The sequence below is a fragment of the Panthera leo genome, chromosome B4 (genome assembly GCF_018350215.1).
Source record: "Panthera leo isolate Ple1 chromosome B4, P.leo_Ple1_pat1.1, whole genome shotgun sequence".
Taxonomy (NCBI): domain Eukaryota; kingdom Metazoa; phylum Chordata; class Mammalia; order Carnivora; family Felidae; genus Panthera; species Panthera leo.
In genome coordinates, this window is record NC_056685.1 from 100,801,250 (window position 1) to 100,823,391 (window position 22,142).

General features: G+C 35.7%; 1 protein-coding gene across 1 annotated transcript in view; it reads left to right on the top strand.

Annotated features, from left to right (window-relative positions):
• Window positions 1–22,142, top strand: part of NAV3 (neuron navigator 3) — a 599,823-nt gene that overhangs the window by 330,304 nt on the left and 247,377 nt on the right. Inside the window, exons 2-3 of the mRNA XM_042947238.1 lie at window positions 12,377–12,494; window positions 13,137–13,189. Of these exons, the coding sequence (XP_042803172.1) occupies window positions 12,377–12,494; window positions 13,137–13,189 (171 nt within the window). The remainder of the gene's footprint in view (window positions 1–12,376; window positions 12,495–13,136; window positions 13,190–22,142) is intronic.

Here is a 22,142-nt window from a genome sequence, read left to right on the forward strand (position 1 = left end):
ATGAAATAAAATCTAAGTTAATACTAGAATCATGCTACATAATTATAATATTCAACTCCTTTTTCAAGAATTCCCACAATGCCATATTGTCTGTAGAAGAAAAAGTCATTAATAGGCACTGTGCATTTAAGATAGGGTAGATGGTTCCTCATTATATATTTAATTTCTGGCATCGTGTTTGATAGATTGTCTATACTGATAATGAAATTGCCCAGGATGTTTGTTAACACTTAAGTTTAGGGGAGAAAATACTGACTCAGGAGCCAAAGTATTCTTTACATTTGGAGTAGTAAGGATTAGAGAGTGACATATATGTCTATGGCCATACCACCCTGAACATGCCTGATCTCATCTGATCTCAGAAGCTAAGCTAAGCAAAGCAGGGGTGGACCTGGTTAGTACTTGGATGGGAGAGTGCCATACATGGGCTCAAATGAATGCTGAGAAGTCTTCGCAAGAATATGGGAAGTGATGATTTGGATAAAGAGTCCGGTGGGTGCACTACCACTCAGTAGGTGAGATGGGGGAAGACTAGGCAGTCATTATTGCAGAGATCTAGTAGGTTCTCAAAATTGGCTAACCTGTTCCCTTTCTCCTCCCACCTTCCCTCCTCAAGGACAAACTATGTGTCTTATCCTTTTAGTGTTGCCTGTAATACCCAGCATAGCTCTGCTCAATCATTGTTGGCTGGTTTGAGTTGCTAATAGGATGCCACAGTTTATATATGGCCTCAGTTATTTTTCTCTGTAAAGAAACCACAGGTGAAAAAAATTAGAACATACTATAGTTTGCACAATAAGCCCCATCCTTTCTTTTCCTACGAGCTTACACTGAGGTCTATATCTGTTCATCTAACAGATCTAACATCTAACATCTATTCATTATAGTCCAAGCTAATAATTTGTGGCTATAAATTTAAACAGATAAATATCAATATAATTTTGGTTCCAGTAAAATCTGAAACTTGAATTAAGGGGTGCATTTTATAGCCACATATCAAGGAAGAGGATGGGTAGGATTGCCTGCATCAGAGTTGAAAATATTGATGTTGATTACTTGTTCCATCTGGCTTCTGGTCACAATAAGTACAACAGACAGTTTAGGTGTATTCTTAGATAGGAATTAACTCAAAGAACTGGGAAACTTAAACGCACTAATAATGGAAAGTGATATTTACGCATGTAAATGAAGTTTAGTCATGTTTACTTAAGACTGGTAATAACTTCACAGGGAATATATTATTAGTACTATATGTGACGTGGACTGGAATTTTAATATATTCATCAGCATTAGGGCGTTTTCATCTTTGCAAATGAAATCAAACCTTTTTTTTTAAAAAAAAATATGAAAGGTATTGGGGTACCTAGTTAGCCCGGTTAAGTGTCCAACTCTTGATTTCAGCTCAGGTCATGATCTCACGGTTCATGGGATGCAGCCCCATGTCGGGCTCCATGTGGAGCCTGCTTGGGATTCTCTCTCTCTCACTGTCTCTTCCTCTCCTCTGCTCATGCAGGTTCTCTTGCTCTCTCTCTCTCTCTCTCAATAAATAAATAAATAAATAAATATTTTAAAAAATTAAATAAGAATTAAAACATTAAAAGATTATTTATATTTTCTTAAAACCTAAAAATGAAGGCATTTTTAGAGTACTATTATATTAACCTGTCAAGATCACCACACACAACTGTACAACTCTAAGTGTATCCTTAATATGGATCACCTAAAGATGGTCCTATTATAGGCTAGAAGCCAGACTTTTTTTTGGAGCCTAAGTAGGAGACACCATGATTATAATTTTCTCATATGCCTCCCAATTTTCCTCTTTAATTGTATTTACCTCCTTCTGCAGGATCAAATTACCAGGCAGGGAATATGTGCAGTCATTCTTTTTCTCTGCTTGCCAAGTGGCATTTTATGTAATTGTCCCATATCAGCTTCTCCAGCCCACTCTCTCTTACCTGCAGGTGTGAGGTTCTGTGTCACTTATGCAGGATATTCAACTGTCAGGTAAACTGAGTGATTTCTCTAGTGTTAAAAGTTACTCTTTTCTCATTAAAATATACATTAAAAAATAATAATTTTCTTGAAGTCTCCTTTTGCCCCTGACTTTCACTCCATTTTATTCTGACTTCTTTTTGATCTGTTTATCTAGTACCGACAGTTTATTTCAGAGGCTTTCATAAAGCATTTGGTAACCCGCAACTCTGTTCATATATACGCACAATCCTTAACGTCCTGGGGGATTCACTATAGGCTCCCCACTGGCCAGCTGGTTGATGGACTGGGTACCTTGAACTTCAATGCCTATTGGTCTTAGGTATGATCATTGTAGTCAGAGAAAGAGTTTCCATTTGGGGCTGGAATGAGGGTGGGAGATACACCACCCTGCATTTCTGAAAAAGAAGGAGCCTAGAAGGGAAGACAGTTGCTCAAGTCTTTATATCAGGAAGCATAATTTCACTTAACCTCCGGTTTTCATTCCCATGTCTCCACCTTCCTGTCTGACTGGTAAGTCAACGCTGGATTTTCCCTGGTCAACATTTACTGGCTCTTGATGGAGCGAGGGGGAGGCACGTAACCATAGGCCTCTTCACTCTGGTCCACCCCACCTTCCATCTGGTCTGATGCCCACACTTCCTGAGCTCTTCTGGGGTTCTGTGGGAAAATCTGTTTACATTGCTCTGATATCTCCCTCTGCAGGCTCCTGTGGTTTATTCTTCCTTTGTTCCCCTTTGCTAAATCATTTATCATTCTTTCATCGGTTTTCTGTGTCCACGTATTGTGGTCATGGGAAATAGAGTTTGAGTTTTATTTACTTATTTAATTAATTAATTTATTTATTTGTATTCTGGCTGTCTGGAGGGAAATTTTCTAGAAAATACAGGGCAGAAAAGTACTGCACCTTCTAGAAAGTGGAAGTCTTACACTAGCCTCTTAAGTAGGCTCCCTTTGTTCAGTTTTTCTCTGCTCGAAACTATCCTCCATAGCGGCACCAGAGCAGCAGTTAGAAACTCGGCCAGAGCTATCATTTTTATATCCCTATATATAAATAAGCTAACATTCACCTAAAAATATTGAGGCAGCCCTCTTATATTTATATATGACTCCACCTGATTCCTATTCTCTTACTTCTAGTCTTTCTATGTGCCTCTTCCCCATGCTGTGACCAAATGGAATTATTCAATATTCAGTGAATTCTGCATGCTGTTTCATACCTGTGACCCTTTGTAGATTTCGTTATTCCTGTATCTGTCGGTAGAATATGCTTTCCCCTTCTTTCTGCTTATCAAAGATCATCGTTTTGTGTCACTTTCCTCAATCTTCATTCTTCTAGAACCTTCATAGCCGTACCTTCCTCTTTTCTTTCCTTTTCTTTCTTTCCTTTTCTTTCTTTCCTTTTCGTTTTTCCTTTTCTTTCTTTCTTTCTTTCTTTCTTTCTTTCTGCCACTTTTCTTGAAGCCAATTCACTTTTAAAAAGAATACATTGGCTTCATAAAGAGGCTCTTTTTCTGAAAGTAAATGGAGCTCTTGGGTGATTTTTAGGTAGGAAGGTAAATTACTTGATCAGATTTGCATTTTAAAGTCATCACTAGCAATAGTGTATAAAACAGTTTATTGCTTAGCCTGCCTACATTCAGACTGTTTATAGGACTGGTAAAGCAATTTGGGTGAGAGATGATGAAAAGCTGAACCAGGGTGATTATAGCAGTAATGGGGCAGAAGGGTCAAGAGGCATTCAGGATATAGAATGAACAGAACTGGGTCAGAGATTGGATATGAGAAATAAAGAAAAAGTTAGAGGAAATTATCAGAATCAATTTTATGTTTTCTTTAGAGTTTTCTTGCCTTTATAGACCATTCACGAATTTTCTGGAGTTGTTGAAACTTTAATAGTCACTTTTAAATCAACCTTTAAACTTGAAAAAAATTTTTTCTCATACAAACTTAAAGTTTTATTTTTTTGCAGAATCCCCGAAGATTTAGATGGAAAAGTGAATGCTTTTCAGTACTTTTGGGGGTTATAATTAATGGTTATAAATTTAATGACCCCTCTAAGAAGTTGTTTTATATATTTTATTCAATTTATTTAAACTATACAGAAACTTAATTTTTTAAAACAATTTTTATTACTGAAGAATAGCTGATGTACATTGTTATATTCGTTTCAGGTGTATAGCATAGTGATACAACACATTTATACACTACTTAGTGCTCACCATGACAAGTATACACCATACAACATTATTACAAATTATTGACTATACTCCTAGTGCAATACTTGTTATCTCTGTGACTTATTTATTTCATAACTGGAAGTTTGTACCTCTTAATCCCTTTCACTTATTTTACCACCCCCCCACTGTTTTCCCCTCTTGCAACCACTAGATTATTCACTGTATTTGTGGATTTGTTTCTGTTTGTTCATTTGTTTTGTTTTTTTAGATTTCGCATGAAAGTGAAATCACAAGATGTTCATCTTTCTTTGTCTGACTTATTCCACTTAGCATAATAACCTCTAGGTCCATCCACGTTGTCTCAAATAGTAAGATCTCATACTCTTTTATGGCTGAGTAATATTCCGCATATTTCTCTATCCATCTATCAACAGAAACTTGAGTTGGCTATTATAAATAATCCTGCAACAAACTTAGGGGGCATATATCTTTTGAAATTAACATTTTCATTTTCTCTGAGTAAATACCTATGTGGAATTACTGGATCATATGGTATTTTGATTTTTAATTTTTTGAGAAACCTCCATACTGTTTTCCACAGTGACTGTGCCAATTTACATTCCCACCAACAGTGTATGAGGATTCCTTTTTCTCCACATCTCTGCCTGCACTTGTTATTTTTTGTGCTTTTGATATTAACCATCCTGACTGGTGTGGTATCTCATTGTGCTTTTGATTTGCATTTCCCTGATGTCGAGGATATTTTTATGTCTTTTGCCATCTGGATCTTACCTTTGGAAAAGTGTCTATTCAGGTCTTCTGCCCATTTTTAAATCAGATTGTTTTCTTTTTGATGTTGAGTCCTACACGTTCTTTATATATTTTGGATATTAACCACTTATCAGAATTAATTTGAAAATGTCTTCTCCTGTTCAATAGGTTGCCTTTTTATTTTGTTGATTTTTTTCACTATGCAGAAGCTTTTTATTTTGGTGTGATCCCAATAGTTTATTTTTGCTTTTGTTCCCCTTGTCTGAGGAGACATATCCATAAATATGTTGTTAAGGCCAGTGTCAAAGGCAGAGACTACTGCCTGTATTTTCTTCCAGGAGTTTTATGGTTTCAGGTCTCACACTTAGGTCTTTAATCCATTTTGAGTATATTTTTGTGTATGATGTAAGAAGCTGGTCCAGTTTCATTCTTTTGGAGATAGCTGTCCATTTTTCCCAGCACCATTTATTGAAGACTGTCTTTTCCCCCATTTCATATTCTTGCCCCCTTTGTCATAGGTTAATTGACCATAGACACCTGGGTTTATTTCTGGGAAGTGGATCCTGTTCCATTGATCTATGTGTCTTATTTTGTCCCAGTACCATACTGTTTTGATTAGTATGGTTTTATAGTATATCTTGAAATCTGGAATTGTGATACCTCCAGCTTTGTTATTCCTTTGCAAGATTGCTTTGGCTACTCAAGGCATTTGGTGGTTCTATACTTTTTTAGTTTAGAACTAAACTATATTTGTTTTAGTCCTGTGATTTTGATATAGATTTCACTGAATCTGTAGTTTGGTTTGGGCAGTACAGACATTTTAATAATACTAATTCTTCTAATCCATGAACATGGTATATCATTCCATATGTTTGTGTCTTTTTCAATTTATTTTATCAGTGTCTTAAAGTTTTCACAGTATAAGTCTTTCACTTCCTTGGTTAAATTTATTCTTAGATATTTTATTCCTTTTGGTGCAATTATACAGAGATTGAGAAACTCCATAAAGAGCCAGCATTTACCTTGATGTAAAAACAGAAATAAATCAGCTGAGTTCAACCATTTACTTGGTGAATCTGTTACATATATTATGATGATCTCAACATTACCAAAAGCTTTGAATGGGTTCACTTCCTACTAATACCACGTGGTCCTCAGTATTGAGAATTCTAGGTCTGTAAGGGTCATGAAATTTGACTCAGTGGATCTGGTGGTCATGTTAGTTCTGTAACATCAACGAAAGATTCAGTCTGTGATTGGCTTTTTAAACTAAAAATAGCATGTCTTATGTCTTAATTCCATGTTGTAATTTTCCAGCCTTCTTTATCCAGTATTGCATACATTCATGAGTTTTTGAGTACTAAACTTAGATGTGCAAAATTACAACTTTTAAAAATAATAAATATGTAGGTCCACCTCCCAAGCCTTTCTTTACGTGCAGTAGTAGAAAATTTATTTCTCCAAATGCAAGATAATTCAGTCACTTCTGGTTTAAAGTTCAGTCTTGAGGAAAAAGTTCATTCAGTTCCAGATTCTTCCCCTTCCCCTGTGCATCTTTTCTCCCTGGAATGACTGATTCAGGTTGGTAAGCATGGTTACTAATGATCATAGCACCATGATAGTTTTCATCTTTGTGAGAAGAATACTTATGTCACAGTCACACTTCCCTGATCTATTTATTTGTTAACTTTATGTAATTTGTCTTACACTGCTTTCTAAGATATAGAAGGCTAGTTATTGCCATTGAATTTCTTTGTTTTCGACCCAATTTCTATCTGTTAAAGATTTAAAAAATCCTATATGATTTCTCAAAGTTGATAATTTGAACATATCAGAGAGTAGTATTTTATAGGGATATATAACTACTGCTTGAATGTTGGGAAAAAAACTAATGTGTATAAATATGTGCAGGGTTAAAACTAGCTCAGCTAGTATGTAAAAATCATGTGACTACATTTATAATATTTTCTAACCAGGTTATAGATTTGCGTCTTTCTATTAAAACAACCTCTGGGGTTAAATGAAGTCTGTTTTTCTTCTACTACTTCTTTAATGTCTTTGATCATTTAATACTCATTAAAATATTGTATCTCTTTGAAATATTTATATATCTCAGAGTAGTATATGGAATAACAAAAGTACTCATAATTATTTTTATATTGCAGTTAGGTTATTTATAATACACTCATCAAATGCTAAATTAAATATTGGCTTTAAAGTTCAGGGGCAGCTTGCTGTGATATACAGATGCTGTTTGTTATATTGTCTGTAGTAAAAAAAAATTACTATAAACAAAAGCTTAGGACTCTGTGGAAAATCAGATCTTCCAATGTTGTTTTACTATGACAAGTTCACTGGACAGAAGCAATATGGTGTCACATATATTGCCTTCTATTTGAACCCATTGTTTTATAATGAGAAAAAAAAAAACACTGTAAAAGAAATATAAAAGCAAATGGCTAAGCTAAGAGATCATTACATTTTGCAAAAGTTTTCATTAGGTTAACTACATTTGGGCAAATAGCTAAGATTTAAGGATTTGAAATGATAATCGTTCATAATCATTATATTTAATATAAACTCATTATAATTAATATAAATGTAGTTTACATTAAAATAGTAACAGTGAATAGTAATATTTAACATTTAACAAGTACTTATTAAGTGAAAGACTGTGTTTCAAAACTATAAATTCATTCAATCCTTACAATAATCCCATTAGTATGTAATATTTTTGTTGCCATTTTACAGAAGAGAAAAACTCTGGAACTGAGAGAAAATAAACATTCAACCCATGTTCACACGGCTTTTAAGAGTGGGACAGAAATTCCAGCAATATGGAATATTTCTCAAGGAGTACATAGTCTTGCATAATAGGCCTTAAAATTCATGCAGATCAATATGAAATATAAATTATGTCATGGTATCTTTGATTTTATCGTAATGAATTACTGTAAATGAATTAATACATATATAATTTTACCTGAACTGAGTATTCCTTTGTTAAGTCTAATCTCATTAATTTTCTGAATCTCTAAAATATAATTACCATATCAGATAACATTATATTTATAATATTGCAGTTAAAACAGGTGAGGAAAATTGACTCCACATATTTAGAGATAAGTTATATTTAAAGCTTCAGCCAGACCTAGATGACTGAACATTAATTTATGATTAATTTGATATTGTTCCCCATCATATCAGTGTGTTCACTAAAAACCTATAGTTACTTTATAGCATAATCCTACAAAAAACATTACCACTCATTTTGTATCTCAAGTGAAGCTAAGTGGTTAAATATTGTGATTTTGTGTCTGTGTCTGGTAATGAACCAAAGGCAACTTTGGAGTTCAGATCCAAAATCTGGACATGATTTTGCCATTCTGTTGTATTTATTTGAACAATAGATTCTCTTGTGACAGTTGATGAGGTTGTTGGTATCCTCTCTCACTGGAGTAGTACAGGAAGTTTATTGATGCGTTTTGCATATATTTAAATGCCATGTGTCCTTTGCTTGAAAACTGTCTCATTAAAGATACATCTCATATTTCCACTTATTTCTTCAATTTACATATATAAAATTTTAAAAGGCAAAAATAAATTTATGTGTAATATTAAAGATATAAATTACTTTGTAATTGTTTTATATTTCATCTAGATAATAACATCCTTTCCAAAGGAAAGGTCTCAAGTAGGGTCTTATAGGGTCTCAAGTATCTTTTACACATGTTTAAGAAAGATAACTAAGCATAAGGACTTTTTTTAAATGGAGATTTATTTTTAGTTTATTCATATAGTCCGAATTGATTTTGCTGATTGCAACTAAAGTCAGAGATTATGGTCTGAGCAATGTTTCACATATTATACATGGTATACAAGTCAAAGCACTTAGGCTTGGGATTCCTCTGGAAGAAATCTGGACCAAGTGAAAAACATTTTATGAGCTAAATCAGAGGCTTTTCCAGTCAGTCTTGAAGGCAACCAGCTGGCTTCCCATCTGTTTCCTTACCTAAGTCCAGGAGCAAGTTGGATATAAGCTAAGGCACTGTTGACATGCATTTGGAGAATGAAAGTATTCTTGTTTTCATTTCTAATATATCCCATTCTATGTATATTTAAATAAGTTTTTTGTTTTTTTTGTTTTTTTTTTTTTGCCTAATGTAATGCTATCATAAAACAATGCATGTAACCTAGAGTTTGATGGGGGTGGTGTCACAATGGAGGCATTGCAAACCTGAATGAGAACATGGCAGCCTTAAACCAGGTACCTTCCTCTGAGTTTAGATGGCAGACAGATCTGTGGCCACATTGAATTAGAAGGCAGGAGGTGTCAGAGATACAAGTAGTGGCAGAATTAGCAAGGAGCACATTTAAAAAATTTTTTAAATGTTTATTTTTGAAGTAGACAGAGAAAGAGAGAGAGAGAGAGAGAGAGAGAGCGAGCACGAGTAGGGGTGGGCGGGGGGAAGGGAGGAAAACACAGAATCTGAAACAGGCTCCAGGCTCTGTCAGCACAGAGCCCGATACAGGGCTTAAATTCAGGGAACGGTGAGATCTTGACTTAGGCTGAAGTCAGACTCTTAACCGAGTGAGCCACCCAGACACCCTAAGGAGCACAATTTTTTCAGGTCTGCCAATCCTCTAAAATCTTTAACCTCTACAAAACAATAACCTTAATAAATATTTGTTGGAAAGCCATCATAGCAAAGAAAACGAGATGCCATAATGATGATAATAATAGCAGACATTTCTTCAGGGCTAATTCTGTGGTGGATACTTTACAAGTGCTGTCTTATTTAATCCTGCCATAACCCTCCAATGTAGGTATTAATATTATGCTTATTTTGCAGATGAGGGATTTGAGGTTTAGAGAGGATAAGAAACTTGTCCAAAGGTCCCATGGGTGGTAAGAGGTCTCCTGGGCCTCAAAGCCAGGTCTACTGACTCCAGAACTCATGTTCTTCATCTTTGAGGGATCCTTTAAAGTCAGCCAACCGGTCCTTGTAACTCACTGCCGATGGAGACAAGGGCACAAATCAAGTCTGGCTCAACCTGAAATTTCTAGTAGAAGGCCAAGCAATTAATGTTATCATTTGCCTGGTGTGTACAGGGGAAGGTCCTCAATGTTTTAGATTTTCAACAGTATACATCCTTGTAAAAATAAATTTTCCTATTGCAAAATAGTAAATACAAGTAGAATAAAATTTTGAGGAAAATGACCCCTGAATAAAAAAAAAGTGTCTATCTAGAAATTGTGTGTTTGCTTTCTAATCGAGCAGTTATGCAAGTATATTTTCTTATACTAATGTCTTTGGTATAAAGATTATGAATATGGTGAAAGGAGGTGTAACATTGCCGTCTCATTTATTTTCCTTATGCAACTGGATGCTTCCAATTATTTATACTCTTTTAGGAAACTTAACACTGTGTTGCATTAAGATTCTACTTTATATTTTCTAAAATAACCATTTTCTTTGACTATACTGTATACTGTATTTTGGAATGTTTGTACCTAGGATTCATTAAGAAAAAAAAAAAACCTAACAGCCCCACTTAGGTTTGGGTCCTATAAAAATAGGAGCATGAAAGTGTGAAAGATACATTTTTAAGGCTCTCTCTTATAACTTTATATGTAATAGAGACAGATTTAAGCAAATTAAATATCTTTCAACAGGGGTATTGGTATGTACAATATAATATCAAAAATAGTGAGACATTGGGGTACCTGGGTGGCTCCATCAGTTAAGCATCTGACTTTGCCTCAGGTCATGATGTCATGGTTCATGGGTTCAAGCCCCCTGTCAGATTCTGCACTGACAGCATAGAGCCTGCTTGGGATTTTCTCCCCTCCCCCCTGTCCCTTCCCCACTCTCTTTCTCAAAAATAAATAAGCGTTTAAAAAATATCTAAAAAATAGCAAGACATATGTATGTAAAATGGTTATAGCAGTGTTACTAAAATACTGTCACATAGAAAGTTGAAAAGTGCAGAACGATAAGTGAAATTTGAGACATTTTTGGTTAAAAATCCTATCGTGTGTATATATGTGTGTGTAATATGGTGTCATGTGGTCCAGTGTGTAAGCATAAAACAAAATTCTAGACCTATTCATACCAAATTATTGAAAAGCGGAAAAATTATTGAAAAGTTGTGAGGAAACTTTTACTTCTTAGTTTCTACACTTCTGACTTATTTTGTTTTATTTTTATGAAAACACATATATTGGTTTTGTTAGAAGCAAAAAGTAGCATTTTTTTCCAATTTTCTTGGCCTTCTAAAAGATGCAAGTTACCTCTTCGGTCTAATTGTCCTCATTAAGGCTTGCTGCCTTAATTACAGATTTTCCAACTGTGCCTGATTCCTTTGCCACTCTGCCCTTCTGTACTGGTATTCTCTGTGGGGAAGGCCCTTCCCTTCCCTTCTTATACCCAGGTTCCATTATGTTCCCTGTTCTAATTCCAGTGCTTCTCTAACACACTTTTATATGTATATTTCTCAATCAATTCCCCTCCTCTGTTATCATTCCAGACACTGTGTTCTTCTGTTACATATTACATACCATGGTTTGCCTTGTAATAAACTTGACTAATGTATCTGAAAGAGCCATCTGTAAAATTGAAACATCTTAATGCTTATTTATTTCCTTATACTTAGATTACATTACCTTAGGGGTGTCCCATAACATTTGAGAAATTAGTAGATTTTTATTTTTGTGACAATTTTTGAACAATTCCAGCTTTTCTTTATATCGTAATTTACTTTCAGTCACTTCCACTTTATGACAGATTGCCAATCTTGAGATTTATAATCCACTCCTACACTCTATGTTGTGATTTCTCTGTAATAACTATATTTGCTTCCTCTATTTTCTTACATAAACACATTTCAAGAGGCTTAAATGGGAGATGGCAGTCCAAATAAAATAACTTTGGCATTTGCAATTATTTTATAACACGATGCCAAAATATTGTCACATGCAGTATCTCACATGACAAATCTAATAAGGTGTTAGAGAAACAGAAATTTTTATAATAGGTTCCTGTATAAATCAGTACAGGTGGTTTCCTTTTACAAGGACAGGCAGGATTAGGTTCGATAGGACAGAAGCAGGGAAAAGAGTGAAAATCCAACTGACTTGCAAACAGGAGTTTCCTGGGTAGTCATTGGGGAAGGGAGTTTTGCTGTGTCACAAGTGACTAGTCCCTGGTTTTGAAAGAGAGTGACTCATCCTCCTTTGAAACAAGAGATAAGTGGGAGAGAGAGCTGTATAAAATTATTTTACAACTATTTCCTTTTGAGCTATGACTTCTTAAACTGGAATGTGATCCAGAATAGCTTCCCTTTGAATCCAACATTTGTCTTAAGCATTTTTATTGTCTCTATTTTCTCTCACACCATCTCCCTTCTTCTCTCCCTCTGTTCAACAGATTTACACTGACTGGGCCAACCACTACCTAGCAAAATCAGGCCATAAGCGGCTGATCAAGGATTTGCAACAAGACATTGCAGATGGAGTGCTGCTAGCCGAAATCATCCAGATCATTGGTAAGACCTGCCCTCTGGGAAAAACCATGAAAGTCTCTCCCCCCCACCCGCCTTGGTCAAACACAATTTAAGTTGAATGCATATGAACTTAGTCCCTGTGTCTCTGAGATTAATGTAGCTCTCCCGTGATTTAATTAAAAATGTTTATGTGAGAATGTTTGAAAAAAGCAGTTTGGCTATACTTTTAAATGGCTAGAACTGTGTCTTTACATACACTGGATTGTCAGAAATGAACGCTTCATTAAACCATATGTCTCCCATGTGTGCATTTCGTTAGCTAGGGCAACTCATACACTCTGAGATTCCTTGAAACTGTATCCTGATCCAGCAGGGACAATTGTGAAGGGTTTCATGTCAGCAGTCATTTGGCACAGGCTAAAGAATTAGCAGCAACTTCCTTCTCACTCACTTTTTTTTTTTTTTTTTTTGCCTGATTTTTGCATATGGAATTGGCGGCGGCTAACAAGTGTGTCCTCTTGTACGCGGCTGGGGAGACAGAGTGAATGTAGCAGCAGCATTGTGCTTGTTTTTGTTTTGGTTTTGGTTTTTGTGTTTTCTTAGTCTCCTTTTTTTTGTGTTTCACTTCATTGCTTAAGCATGTCATTCTTTTTTTCTCTCTTTTATTTTATTTCTTGGCTTTAGCAAATGAAAAAGTTGAAGATATCAATGGATGTCCTAGGAGTCAATCTCAGATGGTAAGAATCAAATTTATTTTAAAATATAATGCTTACCTTCACTTTTGATTACACTGCATTTGTAAATGGACTAGAAATTTCTTTTGCATGCCTTCCTGCTTAAGAAACCATTCGATCACATTCTATCATATGTATTTCTTTGGGTGCAGTTTATGGGCAAATGATAGCATCAGCACAGCTGAATATGTATGACTCCTGAATAACATGTCTCCAGGTGTTTTATCAGATCCTTGACTTTTTGTTGTTGTTGTTGTTGTTCTGATGGCTGAATAATTTAATACTGGTTTTGCTGGCAGTAAATCCCATTTCCAATTTTAAGTGGAGCCTTTTTGTCTGAACAACTGGTTTGAAGAACAGAGCTGGCCATGTGCATCTGAAAAATACATAAATAGTATTTTCCTTGTTCATAACAAAGTCCAGTGTAAACACACAGACTCTTCAGCACTTTTGGAAATAGCTCCAAAGGCATGCTGCTGGACGTTTTCTGAACAGTGACTGATCATGAGATATGATTCATAGCCTTTTTCAGAAAGCTGTTGATCTAGAGGTCTGTGCCTTTCCCATCTCTCTTTTTATCTTTACCAACTGGTAAAGTTTAAAGTTTTATAATAAAAAAATAGATTGATAAACTGCTGAGGTAAAAACTTACCCCTCTATTTATTAAATAGCCACAACTGAAGTTTCTAGGACAACCTGAAATACAAATGCCTTCATTAAAGTTATATCAGCAGATATAATCAGGAGTGATAGCCAAAATCCATCAGATGAGGCTTCCTTCAAAACTCTAGCACAAAATAGACATTTTAAGTGAATGTAATGACTTCTCAATTATCAGGGATTGGAGAATGAAAAAAAAGAACTCTTTTGATGTGCTGACTTGCTTTACTTAATGTCAGAAAACTGAAATCCAAAATAATAAAAGGAATTTATTCTTAAAGAGTGATTAACTAGCATGTCGTGTGTGTGTGTGTGTGTGTGTGTGTGTGTGTGTGTCTGTGTGTGTGTGTATGTGATTAATAAACACTCAAAGGCACTATTACAATACATAAACCCTGCATAACTATTGTGAAAAAAAATCTGGGTAAAAAACAATTTTCTGTAAAATAATTCAGTTTTAAGGGGACTTCTTGATCTAATTATTCTGGGCACAAGCATGGCACTATGGAAATTAATTATAATTTTACTGAAAGCAATTATAATACCTTCAGACCCTGCTAAAATAATAGCTGTGTGATATTGGAAAATGATGTAACCTCTCTGAGTTTCAGCTTTTTCATCTGTATAATGAACCCTAATTAGGATATGATAATGACCTATAATTATGGATATTCTTTACTACCAAAACTGATATGGAAATATAATAGTGCTGCTATAAACTTTGTTAAGACATATTCATGAATTAACACATGTTAAAAGTTTTTTAGAGCTTTATATTAAAAATCTGTATAGTCCCTGAATATCATATTTTATGTTTCTTAAACTCAACCCTTGGGTTTACTTTCATTATTTCAATTATAAGGAGGTGTTGGATAGTAAAATAGGTCTTTGATTCTGATTACAGAGAATCCAATAAACAGCCAAGCTAATATTTCATGACAGAAAAAACAAAACAAACAAACAAACAAAAAAACTACGAAGTTCATAACTATGGATAGGAATATAGTCCTTATATATTTATCTGAAACATCTGTACCGAAGATTCTACAAATCTGTGAAAACATTCTCATGAGTATTAGACTCTGTTAATTTTTTTATTACTTCCTAATCCTTATTAGCCCCCAGATGTCATGTAACATCTAGTATACATGTCGTGTTGATATTTCTGCTTTTGATTAACACACACACACACACACACACACACACACCAGAAAAACCAAAGCCTGAGGGATGTAGATGCTATGAAAAAGGTAGTTTTTCCAGCCAAACAGTATTAGTTGGAAGCACTTTGGATTTTGAGTTAAGAATGACTTGTATCCTCATTTTTTTCTGATGTGGTTGAATTTTGAATCTGAAGTTGACATGCCCTCCATGTGTTGATTCAGAATAATGCATATAACAAAAATAGAGCTTTTTAGTTGAATTACTTTTGCCTCTATTCCTAAGAATTGGCATTGGCACTATATTATTAATGGATAAAAATCCAGACTTTAACTGAGACAAGAAATTAGGGGAAAGAGAATTATGACAGAGTATGACTAGGCTTATGAAGTTCTTATAAATTGCATATATCTATTCCAAACAGGATGTTGCCTGTTTCTTTATTGCTTAACAACCAAGAGGTGAAACATTAATAACAGTGAGTGCTATCCTTACTCACAAAACTGCTTTGACCACATCCTTTTGAATATCTGATTTTTTATGGTGCTTGCTGTTTGTGTGGAATAAGGAAAGGTAAAGTAAAAACTAGGTATGCTCCTGTTTGTAGTCACAAATTATTTAAATTTCAAATTTGATAACTTTTATTGGATTGTTTTAAACCTTTAAGAATACAGAGTCTCTTGTGGTATGAATCTACAATATATTGATGAATATTTTGATGAATAGTAGTCAGGTAATTCATATTTAGCCAATATTTGCTGAGCACCTGAGCTACCAGATTGAGGGACCCTTGAGGATTAAAGGAGCAAATATTGAAATAAATAATAGCAACAGTGTTGCATAGGTAAGAACAGAAGTACTGTGACGGGAGTCCACTGTGGCTTGAGTGCAGTGAGGTGTTTGTATGGGACGATGGAAGTCTGATCACACAGGGCTAAAGTATGGGGTTGGTTGAGGAGCCTTTTGAGGACTTTTAAAGCTGGCTGTGGCATGATCTGATGTAAATATTTAAAAAAAAAAATCATCCTAGATGCTTTCTGGGAATTGTAGAATATGTGTTAAATCTTCATTTGGATGTGGGAGATGACGAATATAGGGAGTATGAATGTTCCCACAGTTTCTCCTGAGAAGTTACGATTAGACGTGATTACTACAGAGGGAGAAAACAGACTAAAGGTAGAAGGGGGAAGATGACAAATCCATACTCTGAAAGTAAAGTTTGACCTATCCATTGGAACATCAAGTAGGAGGTGACTTCAGGCGATTAGGCATGTGTTTCCTGAAGGTCACAATAAGGTGTTAGGTAGAATATAGCTAGTGCACAGGTAATGATTGAAGTCATGGAAAAAGGATGAGATTTCAACAGAAGGCCTGTATAAAGTCAGGAGGGGAGAGATTTGAGGTTCTACACTGGGGAGTAGCAATATGTATGTGATGAGCAAAGGTGTAGGAATCAGAAATAGGGAAGAGTAGTGAGAGAGTGAGCCCATCTTTAAGAGGATGGATCCACAGATGGGGATTATTGATCCTTAGGGTAGCTAGAGTAGCTTCAACTAGAGTACTTGGACTAACCCAGTGAGATGGGGCAAAGTAAGATGAGCAGAATGCGGTGGATGTTGTCAAATGCTACTTAGCCAACTAGTTGGTGGTGTACCTCAACAAAGAAGTTGGTTCTAGCAATTAGGCAGGCATTAATGACCTTGATGCAAATGTCTTCTATAGGGTGACCATGTGTTAATTAAGGAGTAAGAGAGGTGCCCCATCTATTGAGATTTGGATAATCTTTCTAGGAATTTCCTGTTGAAGAGAAAAACAAAAATATATCTATAGTTTGAGAGGAAGGAAGGGTAAGGGGAGCTTTTGGAAGGGGGGAAATAGGCAGAGAAGGAGGAAGCAGTAAGGAGACAGAAGAATCCAGGGGACTGGGGAGACAAAAGATGATGCCAAATCCTAAAGCAAGTGGCAAAGGAATAAATTTGAAGTCTGTGTAGAAGATTAAATTTTTTTAATGTTTATGTATTTTTGAGAGAGAGAGACAGAGTGCTAGCAGGGGAGGGGAAGAGAGAGAGGGAGACAGAATCTGAAGCAGGCTTCAGGCTCGAAGCTGTCCGCACAGAGCCCGACACGGGGCTCGAACCTGTGAACCTCCAGATCATGACCTAAGCCAAAGTTCGATGCTTAACCGATTGAGCCACCCAGGCGCCCCCTGGGTAGAAGATTTAATGTTGGAAAAGAATGAGGGTACATTTTCCTTTGTGTCATGTCACAAGGGGATATGATTGCATGAAATGAAGGTACCTGAAAATGGATTAAATAGAAATTGAGGGGCGCCTGGGTGGCTCAGTCGGTTAAGCGTCCGACTTGGGCTCAGGTCACGATCTCGCGGTCCGCGGGTTCGAGCCCCGCGTCAGGCTCTGGGCTGATGGCTCAGAGCCTGGAGCCTGCTTCAGATTCTGTGTTTCCCTCTCTCTCTTCCCCTCCCCCATTCATGCTGTGTCTCTGTCTGAAAAATAAATAAACGTTAAAAAATTAAAAAAAAAAGAAATTGAAGGAATTCATCAATAACATAACTGCAGAGTATTAGAGAATAATAATGTGCACTTTTCCGTGGGATTCTCTAATTATAATACCTTATAGAAAAACTCACGTATGTTGTCTTGAAATAGATGAGGAAAACAGTAATTCTTTCAAGTGGGCCAAAGAACATGTTTAAGAGAAATATGAGCTAGTCAATGCACCAATTTATTAGTGTAATTTTTGGAAGATTTTGATTCATGTTTTTTCTAAGTCTCAAAGTCATAGTTATCTTCCTTAATAAGCTGAGACTAAACTCATCCTGAAAAACAGAACTCAGTTTGAAGGAGCTTATTCAACACTATATTTAACCTTATCCAAAGATGAAGTTACTGATATGGATAGCACCTGTTGAGTAATTTCTAGGTGGGTGGTTTCAGAATTCAAAATATATGCTGCATGCCACACTTTGGTGAGATTACGCGAGGAAATAAATTAGTAAACTATAAATACTAGGAATGTCCAGAATGCCTGGCAGATTAAAAATAGCAGAAAAATGCCCAACATGTATTTGAAATGCTGAGGCACAAGTGCTAGGTTCTTAGACAAAAATGTAAGACACGTTGGGGAAAAGTTGTTTTGAAGACAAATTTTCCTTTAGTTTAAAATAGACCGTTACATTTAAGGATCTTCACAAATGCGGTAGAGGGATTAGAAACTGTGTTTATGTGAAGTAAGCCAAAATTCTGATTCTATGGTATAGCTGAGGATGTGACAAATGTGCTTCACAGCCTGTCCTTCCTTTTTGCTGGCTCCTCCCATTATCTCACCGTAAGAGCTCCATTGTTTTCAGCCACAACTTTCCATCTTCCTTTGAACATACCATGTTGTTTAAAATTTTCTGAGATGGTGATTTGGGGAATGATTATCCCTGTGCCTCTTACCCCTTTTTGTTCCTAGAAGATAAAAAAAACCCAAAAAACAAAAAATAGGTTCATTCTCCCTTAACTCTCCAGTTCCAAGTCCCACAACGTTGTGACTTCCAGAATAATAACATGATGGATTTTATTGGCATCTTTATTCCATTTCAAGAGTTTACACTCATCTGTACAGTGAAACTATTCTTCCTAGTAAACATATTTGGTGCTTTTATCAGTATTCTGTCCTTTAAAGTTTTAATTATTTTAGCCACTGCTTGTAATTGGTTCTCTCATAAAGGACCTATTTAGGTAAGATAGAAAGATGAGGTTTCTAACCAAATAGGGAAGAGATAAAATATTGGAATGCTCTTAAAGGTTTAATAAAATCTTATAAATGGCACACTGCAGGATTCTCGCACTATGACTCAGAGGAGTGGAATATTGCTAAGTTAGTCCATTCACATGATCCCCTGCCATTTTTGAAACTGTTCATCTTCTGGAATGGCTGGAAAAAGATAGCTTAATGAAGACAAATGCTTTACTACAAATATAGCTCTGATCTCTAACGAAATGCTAAATGGAAATTTCTACTTTGAGGTTTTCTATTTAATTTCATTATTTTCATATAGGCTCACGCTTTGGAACAAAAGAATAAACTACCAGTGTTAAGAAATGTATACTTAAGTTATTACAATATCCTGATGATTTTTAAAACTGAATGTGTCTCTAGAAGTTGCTCTGTGTACTAGCATTTAAAGTTCAAACGAAGGACTTGAAGGATTGAAAGGAGGGGTGTTACACTGAAAGGACAGTAGTCACTGGAATTCAATTGTGACTCTGTGACCGAGAAAAATATCCAGTGAATGCTCAGTCTCTGGTCATTTCTGCATTGAGGAAATTAGACCAATAGAACTCTGACTTGCTAGATTGATTTAAAAACAGCAAACACCATGGCTCCTGTTCAGTGTTTTAGAGGTATGTTTGGGGTTTAGCTCTTTATAGCTTTTTAAAAGTATATTCATAGTAAGGTGAGAAAGATATTTCCTAAATTATATTAAATCCAATTTAAAAGAAAAACGGTAATAGCATGAGAATTATATTTTTATGGGAGTTGTCTGGTCTGCCATTAAATTAAGTAAATGTTGGGGCACCTGCGTGGCTTAGGCTGTTGAGCATCCGACTTCAGCTCCCAGGTCCTAATCTTGCAGCTCATGACTTCCAGCTGCTCATCAGGTTCACTGCTGTCAGCCTGTTGGCGTGGAGCCTGCTTCGGATCCTCTGTCCCCTTCTCTCTGCCCCTCCCCTGCTTGCTCTTGCCCCAAAATAAATAAATATTAAGGAAATTAAATAAATGTTGAAAATACAAGAATGCTTTTCTGTATTCACTTTATATTATGGAATACACATTTTAAATGTTCTCATGAATATCAATATTTAAATTGGTTTGTGCTGTTAGTAGGACAAATAGAAATTGGAACAAAGTGGGGTTCCTGGGTAGCTCAGTTGGTGAGGCATCCAAATCTTGATTTCAGCTCAGGTCATGATCTCCCAGTTCGTGGGATCGAGCCCCACATCAGGCTCTGTGCTGAGAGTGCAGAGCCTGTGTGGGATTCTCTCTCTTCCTCTCTCTCTCTGCCCCTCCTCCACTCATATGCATGCTCCCTCTTTCTCTCTCAAAAAGAAATAAACTTTAAAAAACAAAGGAATTGAAATAAAGTAAGTAACTGCAAAGAATTATTTATTTATTTATTTATTTATTTATTTATTTATTTATTTAGAGTGTGTGAGCAGGGGAGAGGGCAGAGGGAGAGAGAATCTTAACACAGCCTCCAGCCCAGCACAGAGCCCAACTGGAGCTCTATCCCATGACTCTGGGATCATGACATGAGCTGAAATCAAGCGTCAGACCCTCAACCAACTGAACTACCCAGGCACCCCATTTATTTTTTACAAAGAATTCTTTTTAAATAAAGTAACAATTCCGAATTGGATTCTGGATTCTGTATAATTTGTTTTTCTTTCTTTTTGGAGAGAATATATGTTTTTTATTTTATTTGAGGAAAATTAGTAAGCTTTATATATGTATGTATAATAACCATTGTGAACTATAGTTAATATTTCAACTATATATTTGAATATCAACCACTTTCTTAAACATTTAGCATGTTCTTTATCCTGATATCTTTAACTTAATTGCTGTTAATTGTTTCCTACCTCTAGGCCAATATCCCAGTAAACACAAAGTACAATCATACCTAGTGTTAGAAAGCATATTTTGTAGCAATCCTTTCATAAATTTAGTTTTTATTACCTTCAATAATCTGGTCTTTTTTAAAAGGACTTTCCCCTCCATGTTTTTCAATCCCCTTCTTGAAATTTATTAGAAAATTACCACTTACAGGGGCATCTGGATGTGTCAGTCAGTTAAGCATTGGACTTCGGTTCAGGTCATGATCTCACCGTTCGTGGGTTCGAGCCCTGTGTCGAGCTCTGTGCTGACAGCTCAGAACCTGAAACCTGCTTCAGATTCTGTGTCTCCTTCTCTCTCTGCCCCTCCCTTTCTCACTCTCTCTCTCTCTCAAAAAAAAAAATTTTAAATTATCACTTATTGTAATCAGTGGTAAAATACCTAACAGTGGAACAATTTTATTTTTTTAATTTTAAAGGGTTTTTTAGTGTTTTTATTTATTTTTGAGACAGAGAGAGACAGAGCATGAGCAGGGGAGGGGCAGAGGGAGGGGAAGACACAGAATCTGAAGCAGGCTCCAGGCTCTGAGCTGTCAGCACAGAGCCCAACGCAGGACTCGAACTCACAGAGTGTGAGATCATGACCCCAGCTGAAGTTGGACACTTAACCGACTGAGCCATCCAGGCACCCCAACTTTGGAATAATTTTAAAAACTGGTAGTTAGGCAAATAATATACTAAGATATGAGACCATTTTAAATAAGAACTCTTTTTAAATCTGTTAAAACCTATTAGATTAAATGATGCTCTAAAAATTACTTCTATAAAAAGAGAAAAAGGAAATGAATTAGGGAGAATCTTATTCATCTGATCTCAGTATAATCATTTGAAAAGTTTATTTTGAATGAGATAAATTATTGGAAAGTTAGTAGATACACCCAAAGTAGCTGCTTTATTAATTATATTTAAATGATTTTAATATAAAGTCAGTTAAACTGACAGATGTGGATAGACACAGACAAAAATACATGGAATGCCTCTGAAAAATCATATTGCCCAATTGATTGTGTTAGCCATGTTTCAAACCTAGCAAAACATTTTGTGAAATCATATCATAGAAACCAAATTGTACAGCATTCAGCAATATCAGCATCACTTACTGATCGACATGAAAGATTAAATGTCAGTCATGTATATTGGGTGCTATGCTAGATGATTGGCTTGCAGTTTTTACTTAGTATTTTAGCAAACCGACAAAGGAATGGGGTCTCACTGAGCCTACCTGGAGAAGAACCAGTGTTTGGTCTCATGTTTATCTGAGTCAAGACCAAATTGCTTAAACTTACTAATAAATAAGCTTAACAGAAGAATTCAAGTCTTTGGATTTTCAACCCCTCCACCCCTCCTCCTCCTCTTTCTATTCTTCCTCTTTGTCTTCCTCCTCTCTCTCTCTCTCTTCCTTCTTTAATATTTTGGTCCCTCTTTCTTCCCTCCCCCCCAAGCTTATAATATAC